Source organism: Chinchilla lanigera, unplaced genomic scaffold (assembly GCF_000276665.1).
Source record: "Chinchilla lanigera isolate Chin_1 unplaced genomic scaffold, ChiLan1.0 scaffold00049, whole genome shotgun sequence".
In the NCBI taxonomy this organism is placed as follows: domain Eukaryota; kingdom Metazoa; phylum Chordata; class Mammalia; order Rodentia; family Chinchillidae; genus Chinchilla; species Chinchilla lanigera.
The window spans coordinates 14,357,805-14,377,656 of record NW_004955450.1 but is presented as its reverse complement, the minus strand read 5'-3'; the positions used below and the strand labels follow the sequence as shown (position 1 = coordinate 14,377,656).

Sequence of the window (19,852 nt, the reverse complement as noted above, 5' to 3'; positions counted from 1 at the left end):
TCCCCTTTTCCTTCTCCCCCTTCTTCTCCTTCTTCTCCTCCTTCTCCTCCTCCTACTCTTCTTCCTTCTCCTCCTTCTCCTTCTCCGTCTCCTCCTCCTCCTTCTCCTCCTGCTTCTCCTCCTCCTTCTCTTCCTCCTTCTCCCCTTTTCCTTCTCCCTCTTCTTCTCCTTCTTCTCCTCCTTCTTCTCCTCCTCCTTCTCCTCCTCCTTCTCTTCTTCCTTCTCCTCCTCCTCCTCCTTCTCCTCCTCCTTCTCCTCCTTCTCCTTCTCCTCCTTCTCCTTCTTGTTTTTTTTTTTGTTAATGAAAAGGCCTGGACTGGTTTCTTTACTTTCTTTAGCACATTAACTATTGGTTGTTTTCAAGGCTCCAGTTCACTTCTCCAGGAGAACCATGACCACTGAAGAGGACATTAAAATATTGCTAGAGGAGGCAAAGGTGATTCCAGAAGAGCGCTTACACATTAGCTACTGGTGGTGATGGTGTCACTGTCATGGATGTTCAACCTCTCCAGCTGACTGCTCCGAAGGGCAATGTTCAGCCGAAGAAGCACACCTCCTGGAACATTTGTTAAAGTAAAATCAGCCTCATTACCTAATCATGTAAATGGCTTTGGGAGGGAACTCCTGAGTCTCACCCGTCGGCCTCCTTCTATTTCCTGATAGTGCCGTCCACTGAGGGTAGATTTGGTGGAAATTCTGATTTCACTGCCCATCACCACTGGTTAAAATATGGTTTCTGATGTCATGCTCTGAAGCAAACTGAGTTGTTTGTTACAACCATCTACGCACAAATTAGAAAATTACATGACGAGGAGTTTATACAGCCTGCAGCTGGGACACAGGTTATTACTGAAAGTGGCCGTCGGCGTGGTTTCTGGTTTCGCAGTAAAAGAAGACAACTTGAAAGGACTTGGCGGTTTTGATGTTCTTCTGAAATGAAAACCCTCCGCGGGTGCGTGGCGTTGGGTTGTCATTAATGTCAGCCATGCGAAAACGCTGTCGCCACCAGCACGGCAGTCATCGCCACGCTGCGACCACGGCTTTCCACCCTGGCATTTCAGGCCTTGTGTTAGTACTTTTCCAAGAGAGAATCTTTGGGCAGTCCCATGTAGGGAATCACACACACACATGCATGCACACACATTCACACACACACACCACTACTAAGTGAATAGGTGGCCTGAATTTGGCAAAATCAGCCTATCCTATCCATGGAAGGATGTGCTCCTTTCTTGGACACACTGTAAGTTAATGATGACGACCTCCAGTTTTGGGAGGCCAGAAGTGTAAATATTATCCAGAAAGGCACATCGTGCTGTTTCAAAATAACACTGTGGATCCAAATGTACCCGAACACCTTTACATGACTCCCACTGAGCTTCTTGATATCCACCGTTTAACAAGGTCCTGTGGATGAAAGTAACAAAAACTCCTGGCTTGGTTGATATAGTTGATAATGGGTCCCCTCTTTCATATTCTGGGCCTGTTTCCTACCTACCTTGTAAACAAGCAACAAAACACTACTTTTAGCTTTGTGTTTTGTTTTTTTGTTTTTGTTTTTGTCTTTTCCCAGTATCGGGAACCGAACTCACGACCTCGTGCTTGCCAGGCAGGCACTGTGCCGCTGAGCTAAATCCCCAGCCCCCAAAACACTGCTTTTCATTGCTGAGTCATGAGGGGCAGGGCACGTCGTGTTGGGTGGAATTCATGGGATAATGTTAAAAAGAACCAACCGCCACCTCCTCTCTGGTTCTATGTAGTCAAGTTTGGAGCATGCGAAGAAAGCACAGCTATTTTCTCAGGTAGGAAGTTAGCATTAGGAAGTGGTATTTGCTATCGTACAGTACCAGGGTATATTTTCTGTTGTTATTTTCCTCCTCCTATTCATTGCCCATAAATTAATTTAAGAAACAAATAAGGCACTGGGGAATAGATGGAATATTAAAGTGGTATTTGCTATACTTTTTCAAACACTGAAAGAGCAGGTAGCAGAGTATATGAGAAAATCTTTTGCAGTTTCCCAAGACACTACACATATTTCTCATGTCCAATAGTTTGGTTTGGTTTTATTCCCCCAGTACTGGGGATTGAACCCAAGACCTTCATCTTCAATCTCTTTTTAAATTTTCAGAGAGGGTCTCGCTCAGTTGCTAAGTTTCCCAGCCTGGCCTCAAAGTTCTGACCCTCCTGCCTCAGCCTTTCTGAGTGCTAGGATGACAGGTACGTGCCATCTCTCCTAGTGGGTCTACCAGTTTTAATATCACTGTTTTACAGCCATGGTCAGTAAGGTGAATTCTCACGGAAAGATCACCTAGGTAGGTGGGGGTGGCATTTGGTTATATTCCTCTGACTATCTTTTTAGTTCACCAATTTTCTACACTTTCAAATTGTAAACTTGAAAGGCATCATCAGCCTCTACTTTCCCTCATCTTTTTTGCAATCTAGAGAAATAAAATCTACCTTTTACTGTTTGTACTATGAAACACCTACTCGTCAAATCAGTGGCTTATAAATCCTACTTCATTAGTGTCTGATTTTCTTCTGGCTGGCAACTGAATTGCAAGGCCATATAGCCAGCTCCTTTTATTAACCCAAATATAAATGGTACTTCAAAACTAAGTGGCCCAAAAGGTAATTGTTTATATCTCAGCTGCTCAGTCTGAGAGAACATGCCAGACTTGAGGTGTAGGTGGAAATTTTAATATTTTAAGCTGTTCATATTGAATTCTAGACACACTCATCTCAAATATGTTCAAAGCTGTAGAATTTGTAATCTAGGCCTCAATAGTTCTCTGTGTTAGACCTCACCAAAAATATGCTTTCCAAAAAAATCTTTGCTCTCACATCTAGAAACTATCAACAGATGTGTTAATCAGTGTGCAATCCTTCCCATTTGGACATTGAAGAGATTAAAGTTATTGTCAGCACACCATACAGATCAGTTTTCAGTGGGAAAGACCGAACTTTTTTGTTTGTTTTTCTCCAGGATATTCAGAAAAAGAAGTAAAGGGAGGTATATTTTACCATGTAAACGGAAACTCCCAAAGCAGGTAAAGAGGTGACATAAATAATGCTACCTTAATTCTTGGATAATACGACCATCAATGGTTAAATTCGCACCTTTAAATTACGCCGACAGGCAGACAGAAATGTTTTCAGCTGTGTGAAATCATTACCACACTCAAAAAGCAACAACGATGAAAAACCCCAAATGGAAGCATTCTGCAGGCGCACGCTGGTTCTGCTGCTCCTTCTGCTTTAGTTTGCGTGGAGGACTTGCAGCGGTGACTGCCCGCCCATTCTCGGTCACACTGAACCAACACCTTTACAGGAATACCAGACGGCTATGAATTAAGTCTACCTTTTCATCTTTCCGTTCTCTGCAAGGGGATTTCACAGGATCCCATAAGTGAAATCAATTAAGTCATAAGCGTAGTTGTACAGGGAATACGAAACACATTAATACATCCGTGTAGGATATATGTATGCACGTTTATGTCCGGCCTTTAGAAACTTCTCGTAAGAGTGATTCAGTGTCTCTGCTTCTTTTCTCTTTCATCTCTTGTCTTTTAAGCAAAAGGAAATGTATCCTGCCTAGCAGCTTTGCTACTCTGACCTCAATAGGGAGTAAATGACAGATAAGGGGACCCAGATCACAAGCACGAGGGAGTGAGTTGGTCCTAGCTGAGTCTCACATCGTGGTCAGCAGATGGGGCTGTCTTAGTTCAAACCTGCTGTTTCTCTGTAAGAAACTGAGGCTGGGCTGTAGCACCATCCTAAGAGCATTTGCCTAGGAAGTTCACCTAGGCTCGATGCCCAGCACCAACTGTCCCAGGAAGGGAAGGGAGAGGATTTGGAATAGTTGCTGCTCTGCCCACGATGGCAGCTCCTACTGTCCTCCTGAAACGGGTCTATGCTAGGAGCGAGGCAGAGGCACTTCCTCCAGCTTTTGTGCTGTTCAGTGTGTGCGAGGGAGTTGGGAAGGGGATCTGAGGAGTCCGGAGGGACAGGGAGGAGAAAAGGAAGCCAAAGGGATAAAGACGTGATACGTATCGTACCAGCTCCCACCAGGAATGTGTGTATTATCTATCGAAGCGAAACAGGAATAAAAAGCGGTACAAGGAAGAAACGAACTGGACCTCTCAGATCACTCCATTCTAGACCTAGACTGACCTGTGAGATGACACTATCCAATCCCAGCTTCTCAGCCACGGCACTTGAGGCCCAGAGAGGTAAGGGGACCGTCCCAAGGTTACCAAGCCGAGTGACACCGGATGATACCACCACTCAGAGCGGCTCCCTCTCCAGTTATCTCTCCAACTAGGTTCACCCCATTTCCCACGCTGAAGACCAGAAACGCATCTCTTGGGAAGTGTGAACACAGGGTGGGCCTGCCGGGACAGCCACCACGGGGAGCCTGACCTTGAGCACAAGAAGCCCAGGTCCTTTGAGGCTCCTGGTGGTGGCATTAGGCACAGTGAGCTCCGGCCCTGGGGGCGGAAGGCCAGACAGCCGAGGATGGAAGGCGTTATCAGGGAGAGAACGTTCCGGAAGACGGCAAACATGGGGTGCTGCCAAGGAGGACGACCACACTGAAAGCAGAGTGTCTGCACTGTCCCCACCTCCGTCACGGCCACAGTGCTCTGCAGACACCTCTAGAGGGTCTGAGTCTTATCTCGCCTTTTAAAGCCTCCCTTATGTTTGTCCTGGGATCCACAGGAAGTAAAATACCAGGGGGGCACCCCCGGCCCCCTGCCCCATGTCACCAGCTGCCACAGCACTTGGCACTCTCTGGAACGCCACGTGTGTAGCGTGTGAGCTGTTCAGAACAGGGAGCTGCCTTCTCCCTCGCCCTGGATCCCTGCGCCTAGCTCAGTGCCTGCCACACAGCAGCTGCTCTGGAGGAAGGAAGGGATTAGGGGACCTTACCACTTGCTTGCTCTGTTCCCTGTTACTCAGTGTGGAGCAAAAGGGTCAGTCATGCTATCCCAGGGCAGCCCTAGCATTTCCTCCTAGCCGTGGCAAGAACCAAAACAGTGGACGTTCCTAACAGGTCATAAAATAAAGCCCCAAACCACCGGGGGGACGGGTTCTCTTCTGAACCACATTTATGAGCGCCTACAACACCCAAGATGCCAAGGGACCTCACAGGACTGACAGAAAAGGCCAGAGGCTATGGGGAGGGAGATTCACAGGGTGAGAAAGGCTGTAATTAGTCTTGCAACATCTAGAGCCAGGCTGCCGAGTGGTCCACACACCTGTGTGCGCTGAGTTATTCAGAGCCGGGCCCAAACGCAAAAGCTTCCACTTTTTAGCTCTGTGATCCCAGAACCCTCCACTTCCTAGTCTGTCTCAGGGAGATGAGAGCAACAGCTGCACAAGGTTATGAGGCCCAGATGCGAGGGTGTGTGTGTGAGCATGCGTGTGTGCAAGTAGCTCAGTGACTGGCAGAGAGTGGTGGCCACCATCACTATTGTTATGTGAGCTACTGACATTTTCATCTGATCTCAGATAATACTCAATAATCAAAGTTAATCTCCATCTGCTTTTCTGAACCAGTAATTACTGCGTTATCCTCAGATTACTGTAAGGTCAAGCGGGTCCCAGTCAGGTGGATTTCCAGGGGATGGTGGGGGTGGGTAGACTGGACTAGCTGGGCGTGCCTGTGGTGTCTGCAGGGGAAGGGGCTCCATGGCTCTGCTGTCAGAAGTGGTGAGTGCCCGTCAGCGCCGCAGGGACTAACAGCTACTTGGCGTTACCAGACACAGCAATGGGCTTCGTTCTCTGCAGCTGACTGGTGATGGGCCCAGGATATGCACCCCTCAAAGACACCCCTTTGGCATAAGGATTATTTTGAGCTGATGGCAACTGAGAAACAGCAGATGCAGAGAAAGCTCTCTCCTGTCCCCCATCTGCCTGAGGGCAGGGCATACATTTCCCTCTGTAAAGGCACGGGAAGAGGAGGCAGCTCTTCCCTGGAGATGGGCGCTGACTGACATCAGCAGAAACACAGCCCCGATGCCCACCAGTTCTCGCACACATTTCCCGTGTACGTGCCCTCCCGTAACCACTGACCGGATGCTGAGCCCCCAAATCATTTCCCTTCATCTTGTCGCTTCTCTACAAGTTTATCATTCTTTGTTAAAATGGTATATACGCCTCCAGGTCCCAGCTTCTTTGGGTACGTTCATCTCATTTCTCTGAAGACCTCCAATACACATATGGAATAGAGCCTCTTCTCCTGGTAACCTATCTTTTCTAGGACCCCAGATGCGGAGATAAAGGGGTGGAGGAACAGGGTGTTGTTTTGTGTTGTCTGTCCCTCACACTGTGGAGCTGATTTTGAGCCAGGCATTTCTACCCCACAAAGTCACTTCTTAAAATCCTGTGATCTGCCAGGATGGACTGTAAGAAATAGAAGGAAAAATATGTAGGACAGGATGGAGGATACAGGCAGATTATTTGAAAGAAACATGAAAGCATAAGCCAGTTGTGCATAAGGGTAACAGTTAAGTACTTTCTGTCCTCATTCAAAAAGCTCAACTTTTTCTATCAATGATAAATATATTTGAAATGAGAATAAAATCACAATATTTTTGGCACTTAAAAAAAAAATGAGCCAATGCTTAGCCACGCTCTGAGAAAGAGAAGGCTGCTGTGAATGTGTCAGCTCTGTAATAACCGAGGCACCATTTAAAAATAGCTGGAATTAATTACCGAGCTAATGACCCATTGAAAGACTTAAATACCAAAGCCAGCCCTGAACAATCATGGGAAATATAGTTTCAAATGGCTTTAAAGTGCAGAAAAGCAAGAACAGCAGCTGAAACAAAACACACATTATCTTGGGACACTCGCTGCTTTGGTGAGAAAGACTCAGGATGTGAGCATCTCAGGGGAGTTCTCGGATGGGTGAGAGAAGCCACCGCGCGTCACAGAAAGACGAGAAGGTGACACACAGGGTCACCTGCTTGGAAAAGAAGGGCCTCTGTCAGCACCGTCCTGAAGAAGGAAGCCCACCTCACAGTGTCCCCCATCACCCACTCTCTTCCCCTGCTCCTCCAAGGCCCCTGCTCATTTTTACTGTGCCATAGCATGAAATTAAAACTTCCACGGAGCGGAGAATCTGTGTTTTAATAAGCCTCTGTGGCTATTTTAGAGCCGCGTTAGCTCCCTCAGCTGCCCATGTCTCGGCCCTCCGAGTCCCGCGTCTACACCATCATAGGCCAGCGAGGAGGTGATAATCTTCTCCGTGTCCTACTTGCCAGCGAAAGTGATACCACTGCAGTTCTTAGCTCCTATCGGTACCAGGATGGGCTTTCTGCACATCAGGACGCTGGGCACACCAGGCGGCCAGAGCTGAGCAGCTTCATTACTTCATTCATGCCCGCTGATTAAACGCATCCGTCTTTCCCTTATTTACTACCACCCGGATGCGCCTGGCGGCTGTCCCGCTCAGTTCAAAGTGTAAAGGAACCAAAGGGGCTCCGGAGCCCCCGCGATCTCGCGGAGGGGAGGCGGGAGTGGGGGCCGAGGCGCTCTTGATGTATACTGGTTTCAAGGAGCAAATATAAATTTTAGTATAAATTGCTGTTCACAATAACGCTTTTAAACCGGCAATTATTTATACTGTACTACTCAAGGAACCCTGTAATTATTCTGCAAGCGCATGCCAACGTCTACCCTGTCTCATAATTGCCAACACAGCCTCGTTCGGGAGAATTAGTGGCTATGTTCAGATTCCGTGTGGTGCTAGGCTGCTGTTCAAAAGCAGGAGCGATCTCCAGGACGGGGCCCAAAGTGCGCCGCGCGGTGGTCCCGTCCTGGGGGGGGGGGGGAGGGAAGAGGAGGTGGGTGGCAGCTGGGAGGATCTTTGCATTACTTGAAATGTTCCTTCTTTTCTACGCAGTAGTGTCAACTGTTGAGCAAAATGTCTTTAAGGAAACTCTGTTTTTAATGCTGTAAGTGGTAGTTCTTTGAAAGAATAACTCCCTTCTCCACCTTCCTCATGCTCTCCTGCCCAGGAGAAATTTTTTCCACTTCTGGCCTCCACTCCTGATATCTGTAAGTGTGTGGGGTGGTTTACACATCTCAGAACACCCGTCCATGCGGGTCACCTGACTTTGCTGACCTATTTTCCACCATTTCTTTCTGCTACGCAAGCCACACCCACGGGGGCAAGTAGGAATCCCTCAACTTTTCAACGAAGTGTAGATAGCAGAGTGATTTCTTGTTCTCTGTAAAGACAAAAGCTTTCAGGATGTCCGGCACTTCAAGCAACTCTTTGGGGAAAAAAAACTGGGCTCATCCTGGGTGTTTGTCCTTTTGATCTGATGTTCTTTCTCCTGGTAAACCCACCCAATTATGGACAAGCAGCTCTGTGTTCCACGTCCATCCCCACGTGGAAAACACACAGTTGTAGTCTACCCTAGGAACTGAGGGTGCTGTGGACAGTTGGATAAATAGTAACAGGCAGAAGATCCCCTCCTTACTTCTCCCCATTTCTGGAGAACTAAGGCAATTACCTGAAAATAGGTTCAGTACCAGTTGCCTGAGTATTTCAGGGGAGTGTCTTCCCTACTCTCAGAGCCCATCTTTTCTAGGTTCTCACGGGCACTCTGCAGGGGAAGGTGCTGCCATTGACTGCTCCCCTCGTGTCTAAGGAAGTGTGACACAAGAGTATACCTGAGGACCACAACCCAGAGCCAGCATCTTGTCGTCTGCAAGGGATGTGATTCCTTCTGTAACCCAGGGGCACAGGTGAGGTCCCACAGGCCCGGGGTTCATGCTTCTCCTCTCCGTTATCTCAGGGGGGCATCTCTGATTCAAACCGTACCTACTCCTAAGAGCCTCGGAAGGCGAAGAAACACTTCGAATTAGGAACTGATGTTTCTCCTCACTTCTCGCAAATCCAGGCTGTACTTCCTCATCTTGCTGCCACCTCCCCTCCAGGGACATTGGTTCGTCCACCACATTCAACGCTTGAATGGCAGTGACGTACTCACCGAACACCACCAAAAAGGCCAACTCCTACTGTCTGATTTAAACAGTCTCTGAGTGTGTCTCCTGCTCCTTTTGTTCTAAGTAACTCCTCCCATTGCTATTCACTAGCGGAGTAATCTTCTTCTTCTTCTGTTCTTTCTGCTTAGTACTCGGTGACCCTGTGAAGCCTGAATTTCAAGTTGCCATGGAGGGATCTGCAGTAGTTAGTAATGCCTAAGATCGTCCCGCTCCCTTAAATTAAGTAAGATCTAAAACGCACACAATTCTTCTGGTTATCTGGGAACCAGAGGGCGAGGGCTTAGGGCACCACGGGAGGATGCGACAGGTTACACAGGCGCTTTGGTCTTCACGTGGAAGCAGCAATAATCACAGACAGGAGTGGGAGGGACACGAAAGGAAAGGTGAGCTTAGAGTACTTCGTGCTGTTATTATCAGAAGCTATAACTTTCTTACGGGAGTTTTTTTTTTTTTTTGGTTTTTCTCCGGTATCGGGAACCGAACTCACGACCTTGCGCTTGCCAGGCAGGCGCTTTGCCGCTGAGCTAAATCCCCAGCCCCTCTTACTGGAGTTTATCTGGAGTCCACTGCTACAGACTCTGGGACGGAACCCCAAACACAGGGAAGGCTATACTTGGTTGGCTCAGAACCTGTTTCTTTGGGCTCAAGAGAAACACCCCACAAATGGGAAACAAATCGAAGTCACTCTCAGGAAGCACACACTGCGTTACACCTTCCTAACTTTGTGAGTATCACGTCTGTGCAGCGCCAGCCGAGCACACAGCAGTGCATCTCAGCTGAGTAGAGCTTTGGCCAGAAATCTGAATTTTCCAGTAGCTGAAATTCTATGCAGGTAAGCACACGAAAACAAAGGTGGGCGTTACCATCAATATTGTTATGGGATATACCTAAGATGATGATGTCTTTCTTAGAGTACTCGAAACATAATTTAGTCTTTCCTGAGGATGAACTCATCACTCAGCATTCAACTTTCATCGGAAGACTTACGAGAAAGCTACCCCCAAAGTTTAAAACTGTAAGTACTGTAACACACTCAAGGCCTTCTAAGGCTTATCTGGCCTTTGGCCCCAACGCTAAAAGGCCCTTGTCTGGTGTCCTTTGCACAATCTTCCCCCTTTGGTGGATGTCTGCCTTTCTAAGTAGTCATACTGGACCTTCTCCGGCCCTCCTTGTACTTGAAATGAATACTTCTGTCTTAGAATTAGCTGTGTTCTTGGAACACTACCAGATTACTAAGCTCGGCAGAGGGCTGCTGTAAAAACCCGTCGGAACCGCGTGCCTCAGTGTGAAGGGCCGGCCTGAGTCCAGCACATGCGCTGTAGTGCTTGAGCTCTAGTGCTGCTTTCTAAGTTCTCAGATGGCTCCTCATAGAAGAGGCTGTAAGAGGGTTGAGTCATCACAGGTATTCGGGAGTGGGAAGACAAAAAAAAAAGGAACCGAAAGACCATGTCCTTCAAATAACCAGAGAACCTGTGACGCCCGGGGTGAGAGCCACCCTTGATGTTTGAGTGAGGGAGTGATAATTATCGTAAGTTTACTCAATCTGAGAAAGTTTCTCCCCCTCTTCTCAAGGCCTCCAAATAGGTATGGGTTAAGAAGAGCAAACTGAGCTACTGTTTATTTAAGCAAGGCCGGTTTCATGCCCCCAGAAAAGAAAAAACCCAGAGCCAAATACACCTAATTCCTAAGTGTGGCTACTACTGTTTTTTTTTTTTTTTTTCCCCGTGTGTGTTTTTTGTTTTTTTTTGACTACACACAGTCAAGATATATTACTATAGTTGCCTTTTCCTGGGGAAAGAACTTTAGCCACAGCAAGAAGCCTGCGGATGCTCTGATTTTGGACCATACCAGCCCATCCTGTGTTGTCCATACCTGGCAAAGTAAGAAGATTACAGAGACCCCGCCCTGCGCTCCCAATAAGACCGAGTTACACTGAGATCTCTCTAGAGCATGTGACTCACTTCCTAAGAGCTGCAGGTGGGAAGTTACCCTCCGGCCACAAAATGTAGCTCGGGCCCATGCTAAAATGTGTCACTTTGAACAACAGCACTGAGTAACAAGAGCCCATTTCTAATTCTTTTCTTTCTTTTTTGGTCCTAAGCACGCTCTCCAAATTGTCAAACTCACGGGCTCTGTCCGGGGGCGACGGTGCCATCCAAACCCTTGTTTCTTCCTCGTTAACGCGGGAGCCAGGCGGCAGGTGCATTTCTGCGCCGCCTGCATTGAACGCATGTATTTAAGTGGCGATGTTCTTCTCCAGTGTCACGTGGGCAACTTGTCCACCTTCCCTTTGCTGCAGCTGCTAATAAAATTTAACTCTAACTTTAGGCTGAATTTTTTTTCCTATTTATTTATTTATGTATTTATTTTTGTGTTTTTGAGACAGGCTCTCACTATGCAGTTCAGGCGGGCCTTGAGCTCCCTCTGTAGCCCAGGCTGGTCTCGAACTCCCAAAGATCCTCCTGCCTCAGCCTCCTGAGTGCTGAGATTACAGGCCTGTGCTACCACGCCTGGCTTCCCTATTTAAAAGTTATATAGGCTTACTGAACCAAATTTATAAAAAAAACCCCACAAAAGTATAGAGAAAAAAATAACATTGTCTTCACACATGGAGATATTGAAGTGTAGATATATATACATCTGCAGACATATGTGTACACACACAAGTACACAAATGGTGCCGCTGTAAAACACAGATGTTTCTACACTTGGGAAAGTAAAGTTTCAATTTGTATTTTTAATGTTGGAAATGATATTAAATAATTGGGGCATAATTAAACCTTGATTATTTATAATAATAGTAAAAAAAGTCAAAACTGCGCTTGGAACCTAAGGAAGAGCTTCACGTATCCCAGACCCAGAAACCCGAGGCAGACGCGGAAGATGCTTTTAGCCACAAGATGGCCCCCGAGGTTTTCTGGACTCCCTTCCAAAATGTAATGGATCCTGAATCACAAAACACCAGTACATTTTTTTTTTAAGGGTTATTAATCCAGAAGCAAAGTAAATGTCAGCCCCAAACTCTATCCATTACTTGAAATTCTCCCAGTGAACACGGAGCCAGCGTACCAAAGCAAAACTAGATTTCAGACAAAAATCCCCAGTCCTAAAACAAACCAAAACATTTGCTTAGCACCCGCCAAGTGCAAGATGCGGACAACACCAATCCCAGCTGTGCCAGCCAACTGTCGCGCCGCGTAGGTCCCTGTGCCACGAGATGCCTGCACTCTCCCACGTGGAGTTCCACTTCCTGCCTCCTGGCTTCGGTGCGGCTCTGCTCTAGGGCCGGGGTATGCGACAGGCTTTTGCACCGGAAGCTGTCTCACTTCACTTCAGAACAAACTTGACCCCGGGAGTCTAACCAGGGACGTCCACGCAGATGGCTCTGGCTGTTCGGGCTGCAGGGACACTGAGCATTCTTTTTTTTTTTTTTTTTTTTTTTTTTTTTTTTTTTTCTCCGGTACCGGGAACTGAACTCAAGACCTTGCACTTGCCGGGCAGGCGCTTTGCCGCTGAGCTAAATCCCCAGCCCCGACACTGAGCATTCTTGCTCTGCTGCTTATGTGAGCAGACCCTAGGGGAATTTCCTTGAACCTCAGTTTCTTTACTTGAAGCATGGGAGCTTACCACACTCTCTCCTCCTGGGAGGAGGGGCAGTACTTGGGGGCACGGAGGACTCTCAGGAAACCTCGCCTCTTATTGTTCTGCGCAAGGAGGATACGGGGAGACAGGCTCCCCCGAGCTTCAAACCTGGCTTTTCCTGTGTGTGGCTACATCACAAGCGCTGCTTATCGGAGGACACTTGCTCTAGTTCACTGTGGTTTACTCTCAGTGGTCACTGGGAAGTTTGTTCCAATATAGCAAGGGCCCGCCCAGGTAGCGATGGCCTATCTCTGTGTTTTCTGGCAAACTCAGGACTCAGTGTTGTGTGACACTCCCCCCCCCCCTGCCAGCTTTTACCTTCTCTCAAGGGTGGCCTTCTGTACGCCTCCAGACTTGAGTGAAATTGTAACTTCCTGTTAAGTCTCTGAATGTTATGCCCGGGCAGTAAATCTACCATCTAAGAAACACATCTGACAACTAGCACACAGCACAGCTCTGGGGACACGGTCACAGGGCTCTGCAGTTTAGACACCTCCGTTTGAATCACACTTCACACTGCTGTGTGACCTTGTGTGAAACCCTCAACTTTGTGATCCTCAGTTTCCTTTGTCTGTAAAGTGGGATCACAATAGCTCCTACGTGGAGAGCTGTTGAAAGGTAAATGTGATCATGCCTGGGGGTTATTTAGTCCGGTGCCTGGCCTGTAGAGAAGATGCACTGATGTCAGATGCTGGTGTTGTGGTTACTGACTTCGCGGTAATACGCTGCTCTTCACATTTGGGACACCAAGTAAGCTCTTCCTTTGGACTTGTTTCGACTAGCAGTGGTCACAGTTTGGACAGAGGCGCCCCACTGTCTCGCTTAGCTACTTCTCTTCCAAGACAGCTGGCTAGGGGTGGGGTACAGCTGGAAGCTACCATGTGCTTACCTCTGGGCAGAGTGCATGGGGCTGCATTAATCTGGTCTTTTGGTCTCAGGTCCTCTGCTCACGAAGGACAGGCGCTTGGGAAGCAGGGAGCGCCTGAGAGCGTTTCGTCCTTGAACTTTCAGCAAGTGCACTGCTCAAATACCCTTGGGCAATGGGAGATCTGAGGGAATCCTGGATTGAAAGTATTTTCTCAATGAAAAATAGTAATCTAAGAAAATTATAGGAGACCATCAACACTGGGTATATAAGGCATTCAGTAGCCCAATAACACCTGAGTTAAATCCCTGCACCCAGTGCAAAAATAGCACCAGTATATGCTTTTGCTTTACTCTTTAGGGCTTCAAGTTCAATGCCACGGCCAACTCCTTGCCAACTGCCAGGGTGAGGCCGAGACTTCCGGGGATTGCGTTCCTCCGCTAGCTCAGCAAGGACCTAGGGCGCTCCTGAAACCAGCATCTGTCCACCACGCTCGCAGAACACTGTCTTCACTCTAGGGCTGACTATAAGGGACAACTGAGCTTTAACTGGGCCCCAGAATTACACTGAGATGAAACCGGTATAGCCCCAGGAATGTTTCCAGGATGGTAAACGCCGCACATGAGTCACTTAACTTTTCTTTATTTTTTTAAAATAGAAAAATGATCAAAAGGTATATTTTTTTGCAGCTACAAGTCCAAGAACTATTGTTCCGTGCTCGTTTCTGAAGGCTCAAAAGGTGGCAAAAGTCACTCTGCAAATGGGCACAGTGTGCCGTGAAAGAGGGTCTATTTTTGTGTATCTATCAGCAGAGACATTCGGAATATCTTTTTGTTGAATGAGATAAATTGCGCTTGTCCAATATCGTCCTATCCACAGTTCATTTATATTCGGCCTTTGAGCCTCAACCAATGTTGATTCAACAGCCAGCTCGGTCTCATTTATAATGGATTTTCTCCAATTGGATCTGTTTCATGTTAAAATTAGTGATGAAAGTCATTTTTTAATGGGACAGAAAGTGGGCAGCAGCAATTTCTAAAACCTAGCAGCTACCACTTAATTATTACCCATATCACCTACACAGAACCAGGATTATAGTAAAGCTTCGGCTGGCTCACACATACATGGGTATCACCCGTTTTTTTTCCCGTCTCTTTTTAAATTAGGTAATTATGATGCGGCTGAGTTGAGAAGGTCAGGACAACACCTCCAACAGCTACTGGAACACTTAAAGAAAATGAACTGTCACTGGATTCAGGCCAGGTACTCGACAGATCTTAAGTATCACTTACCTCCTGGCTGAAAACCAGAAGTGAACTCTGATACAAGTCTCTTGCCCACCTACCCCCTTGATGTTAGTAAACTATTAAGTAAGCATTTGGGTAATATGATGCGAAGTTAGTAACTGAGGTCTATAATTAACACGTATTCATATGCACACGCTAAAAATAGGGTACCGGGGAAAGTCTTCCTATTAGGTGGCGTGATCAAGAACTAATTGGTTAATGTCTATACAGCTCAACTGTATAAATAAACTGTATGATTATGATAATTACAAAGATCACAGTTCAAAATCCACTTGGAGTTCAAAGAATAGTAATTTATACATCTAAGTATAGACGCAAATGTTTAACTGTGTAAAAACACTTATTTTAATGCTATTCCAAATGTTTAGTATTACTCACTGGTCAGGTTTTACTTTTTTCTTGTTTTCTTTTCACTTTTTCTTTTTCCTAGAGATCGAATCCAGGGTTTTTGCACTGTGCTACATCCACAGCCTTTTAAAAAATTTTTTATCATGAGACAAAATCTCACTAAGTCAGTAGGTTGCCTAGCTGGGCTTGAACCTCTGATCCTCCTGCCTCAGCCTCCTGAAGTGCTGGGATTATAGGCATGCACCACCACTACTTTTTTCTTTAATAAAATGTCTTACAGGAGACAAGAATTCATAATCCCTGTACTGCTTTCATGAGATTAATGTTATTTAAACGTTTTTTGTTTTTGGAAAAACTGGTCCCAGGAAGGGAAGAAGGAAGTTCCGGTGTTACATCCAGAAAGTGCCTTATGAATCAGTGCATACTGGGGGATGGTCCAGTGGAAGGTGATTTACACTTATTGAGAGCCGAGTGGATGTGGGAAGGCGAATGACCAAGTTGTTGTACAGATGACAGTCACATCATATACCAAACTAGACTTTTCTGAGCGAGTTCAGGATGTCCCTTTGCTTCGGGCCATGATGAATGAATATCCCAGTTCCCAGGGCAGCAGAAGTTGGGATGAGAGTGAGAGAAAGCCAGGCAGGGATACCGGCGTGGACACGTGTGATGTCCAAAGTGCCCTCCCTGGGTGTCACCGCAACAAGCAAACGCAGGTGGCGAGGTTGGCGGCACCTGATCCTGAAGGGCTTTGCCCACTGAGGAGTTTGGGCTTCTGCTCTAAGTCACTTAAAGTTTCTGGAATGGCACAGGCCTGGCCTGGGTCTCCCTGGGGAGCGCAGGGCCGTGTGGTACCACGTGTGAGGCTTCAGGCGGGCCCGGCACAGACCTGGGACGTCTCACGCTAGAGCTGTGGTGCGTCGGGCCGGGGAGGCCGAGCTGAGTGTTTTCTCTCCTCTGCTCAACGTTTAACCACATCTCAGCAAGGATAAATGTACTAACAAACAGAGAGACCCAGCCACGACCACCGTCAGGCTCGTAACTCGCTTATGCCTTCAAAGAAATCTTTTTCTAGTGATTCCAAGGCAATTTCACATTGAAGTTCGGATTTCCAGATTCTCTTAAAAAACAAAACCAAAGACTCGCCGTGGTAGAACAGTAAATGCGAATGCTGACAGCTGAGCCGAGCCGAGGGTGCCGGTCCCCTCTCTGGAGCGTGTGTGCTGCCCAGTGACCCAGGAGCTGCCTACCTCCACCACACCCCCTTCGCCGGCCTGGGGCACCAGGCGTTTAGGTCGCCGCCTTGTCTTTCCCAGCTGTCCACCTGGGCTAGCAAGAATAACTCCGCCATGGCATGCAGTACATTTCTTGTTGCTTTTACCAATGCATCTGTCCATCCGTCCGTCTGTCTGTCTGTCTGTCTGTCCCTGGGCTGGACCTTATGGGGGAGAGCAGAGCTTGCTGCTAACTCCCTGGAGGCAGGCGGCCAGGCACAGACCTGGGGACATGTCTCCCAGTCCTGGGGCCACCCACCGGCCACCCCAGCGACCCTTAACACAGAGCTTACTCCAGAGCTCCCTCCACCTCGCCTGCTAATGGGCCTCAACCCTGACGCCCAGCATCACTATTACAGTAACGACCTGCCAGAAGGGTGTGGTAAGTTTTCCTATTACTAGCACAAAGGGTGAGCTTTGAGAGCGAGCGGGCAGCTGCTGAGGGGCAGAGTAACGGAGTCGGTAAAAGCTGACTGCGTGGTTTTGGTGTATTTCATATGGATTTCGGTCTGGCTAGTTTTGTACTAGGCAAAAAAAAAAAAAAAAAAAAAAAAAAAAAAAAACGAACAAATCAGGCCTCTGAAATTCAAAGACCCAATCCAAAAATGGGCTCCTGCTATACATCAAGGCCAGCCTGAATTTCATAGATACAGAGTGTCTTTACCAGAAAAAAAAAAAAAAAAAAAAAAAGTTGCAAAACTCAAGATTATGGCATTTCCTGGACTGTAAAATGGAGAGGCCGATGATATAATTTATGAGAGGTCTTTCTGTGGTTACTGTCTTTTCACATCTTTTTCTTCTGGCATTTAGACGCTAATCGTTCTCTGTGGTAAGAGGTATTACATACAGGAAACTGGGTGAATTAATCAATGAAAGTGGCTTGTTCCTTCTATTCCCTTTCTCAAAAGAAACCAGAGAAAGGCGCCCTTGTTGCCAGGTTCCAGTTTCCTGAACGATGCTCAGAAAATAGGTAGCAGATGATCAGTTCAGCTTAGGTGACGACGACCGCGGTTCTCGTCCTCCTCCCAAAAACTTGGGGACGAGGGGTAGCTGGGAGTGAAAACAAGATAATAGCAGGGGAAAATGATGATCAGTCTCCCCGCCTGCTACACAGCCTGCACAGCCAGTAAATGAAATAGCCGTCGTCCCCCCAAACAGGATCATGGCCCCTCAAAGGATGAACTGGCTTGAATGGTACAAGGGTAACAAGGATGCAGCTCAGGCAGGTTTTGAGTAAGTTAAACCTCCCGGTGACAAAGACCCTACAGAGAGCAGAAGCATCCTTTTCTTCACAAATCAATGGGAGCTATTCAGGCCAATATGGTTTGATTTAGCAGATATTAACTACAGCCAGAGTGATGCAATTACGTCAGCAAAAGGAGAGCGAGATAAACCAGACACCCACACTGGCTAAAAAACGGAGAAGAGAACAGAGAGTGACATTTAAAGACCAGATCCAAAGGATAAGAAAAACTAGAGAGAAGTAAGACGGTGTGACATGAGGTCCTCAGGCAGCAGGGACTCGAAGGGGACAGATCCAGCAATCCCCCTTGGACTCACTGGACAGAGGAGAGAAGATAATCGATCCTGGAACACAAGCGCCACACAGGCACTTCATAAGTGTTTGTTGAACAACCCAGTGTACCTGAAAAAGTCCTTTCTTTCTGGCTATGAAGACACACCGAGATTTTTCACAGTCCCCTCCTCGCAAACCTTTGTCCTTTGGAGAGGGGTAAAAACATGGGCCGTTTTAATGGTGATTCCGAAACAGCTGCTCATCTAGAGCAACTGACACGAACCTCCTCAAGGACGCCTGACACTGCGCCCTCGCAGATTCAAGTAGAGGGTCTCTACACAGTAGTTTGGGCACGGGACCGAGTCGGGAGACCAGGACTCCAAAATCGGCTCTGCCGCTAAGTGGGTGATGCCAGGCAGCCACTCGACCTTCCCGTATTTCTGGTGTAACTGGAGCAACGGGGGTGGCTTCCCTGGGTAACCGCCAGGACTTCTCGCTCTCCTAAGCACTGGGCAGGGCGTCTATTACTGCACTGATCCCGGGTTCCATGGTTCCATGGCTGCTACACACTTGCCCTGTGTGGGCCAGCCTTGGATGGCAGGTGGAAGTGTGTGTGTGTGTGTGTGTGTCTGTGTGTGTGTGTGTGTGTCTGTCTGTCTGTCTGTCTCTATTGCCTGCTAGTAGCGGATTGTCAGCAGTACCTTATATAATCAAGTCTCAAAATGTTTACCCACCGGTATTATCCGACCATTGCTCTTTCCTGTTCTTGGCGTTTTCTTTCCCGGGCAGAGGGACAGGGAGAGAATTTCGCTGACGCCCGTGGGAGGCCACAGTGAACAAGGATACATTTCCACCGCTCTTGGCGCGGCAGGGTGCTGCCTGTGTTCGCCGGCTGGGAGATTTGAGGTGGTTTGCTCTGCTGTCCTGCGCCTTCGGAGACTCTATTAAAGGTCTGGTGCACATATGCAGGTCTTCTTTTTTCACTCTTAGCTGGATCCCCTTCCCCCATGGGAGTGAAAATAACTGTGCAGACCAATCAAACTTTCTGATGCAAATCTATAGCCTCGTTCCTAAAGAACTAAACAGGCTGAATGCATTACTTATAGCACTTTTGGATAAAGTAATAATATAAGTAAAGTCTTTTTGGCATTCTGAGGTGAATAGGAGATATCAAAAAATCACAGCAGAGGGATGAGGAAACCTGGATTCTGGTCCCCAGCCTGCTGCTAGCTCACCCTGGGCAATGCTCTTAACTTCCATACAGCTTGTCTGTAAACACACTGAACCAGCTGCGTTCTGTGGCCTTCCATAGCCCTAATACTCTATAAAACGCCTCACTGGTCAGGAGACTGTCATTTCGAACTAAGTCACTTCCACCACGACAATTCTGTTCCCAAGCAGCAAGGTATCAAAATGTACTCACCTGACAATTATGCCAAAACATAAGCTGAGCTCACGACTTGCGGTATCTCTTTAAAAAAGCAGCAATCCATACAAAAGGGAAAGGGGTGAGGTCGGATTATATAACCAGAGCCCTATTTAACGTCCACCAGCACAGAGCTCTGCAGAGCACATGGGAGAGAGAAGTCCACAGATCTCGGCGCTGGACCCTGTACTTCAGAACCCAGAGGTCTCTGGACTAGACGCCAGGTACAACCTCATCCAGCGCACAACACCATGATTTGGGGAGTTTAAAGTTACATAGCAATACTGAGTACCTTTAAAGGCAGAGAGTAGCTCAGTATGTGAGTATATGCGGATGCATTTGCTAGACAAGATGGTGCCCTGCATGGCCAGCAAAGGATGGAAATGAGACATTTACGTCTCAAGAACCCCACAAAACGCCCATCACCAAATGAACAAGGTACCTCCTATTTGC

General features: G+C 47.4%; 1 protein-coding gene across 3 annotated transcripts in view; it reads right to left on the bottom strand.

Moving 5' to 3' along the window:
• The window catches only part of Rora (RAR-related orphan receptor A), a 172,413-nt gene that overhangs the window by 56,955 nt on the left and 95,606 nt on the right, over positions 1-19,852 (bottom strand). The window contains exon 1 of one of the 3 annotated variants that reach the window (XM_013518925.1): positions 18,708-18,951. The exons of the other annotated variants lie outside the window; for them this stretch is intronic. Coding sequence (XP_013374379.1) covers positions 18,708-18,936 — 229 coding nt within the window. The 5' untranslated portion in view covers positions 18,937-18,951. Of the gene's footprint in view, positions 1-18,707; positions 18,952-19,852 lie in introns of those variants that run through there. 3 annotated transcript variants of the gene reach the window in all.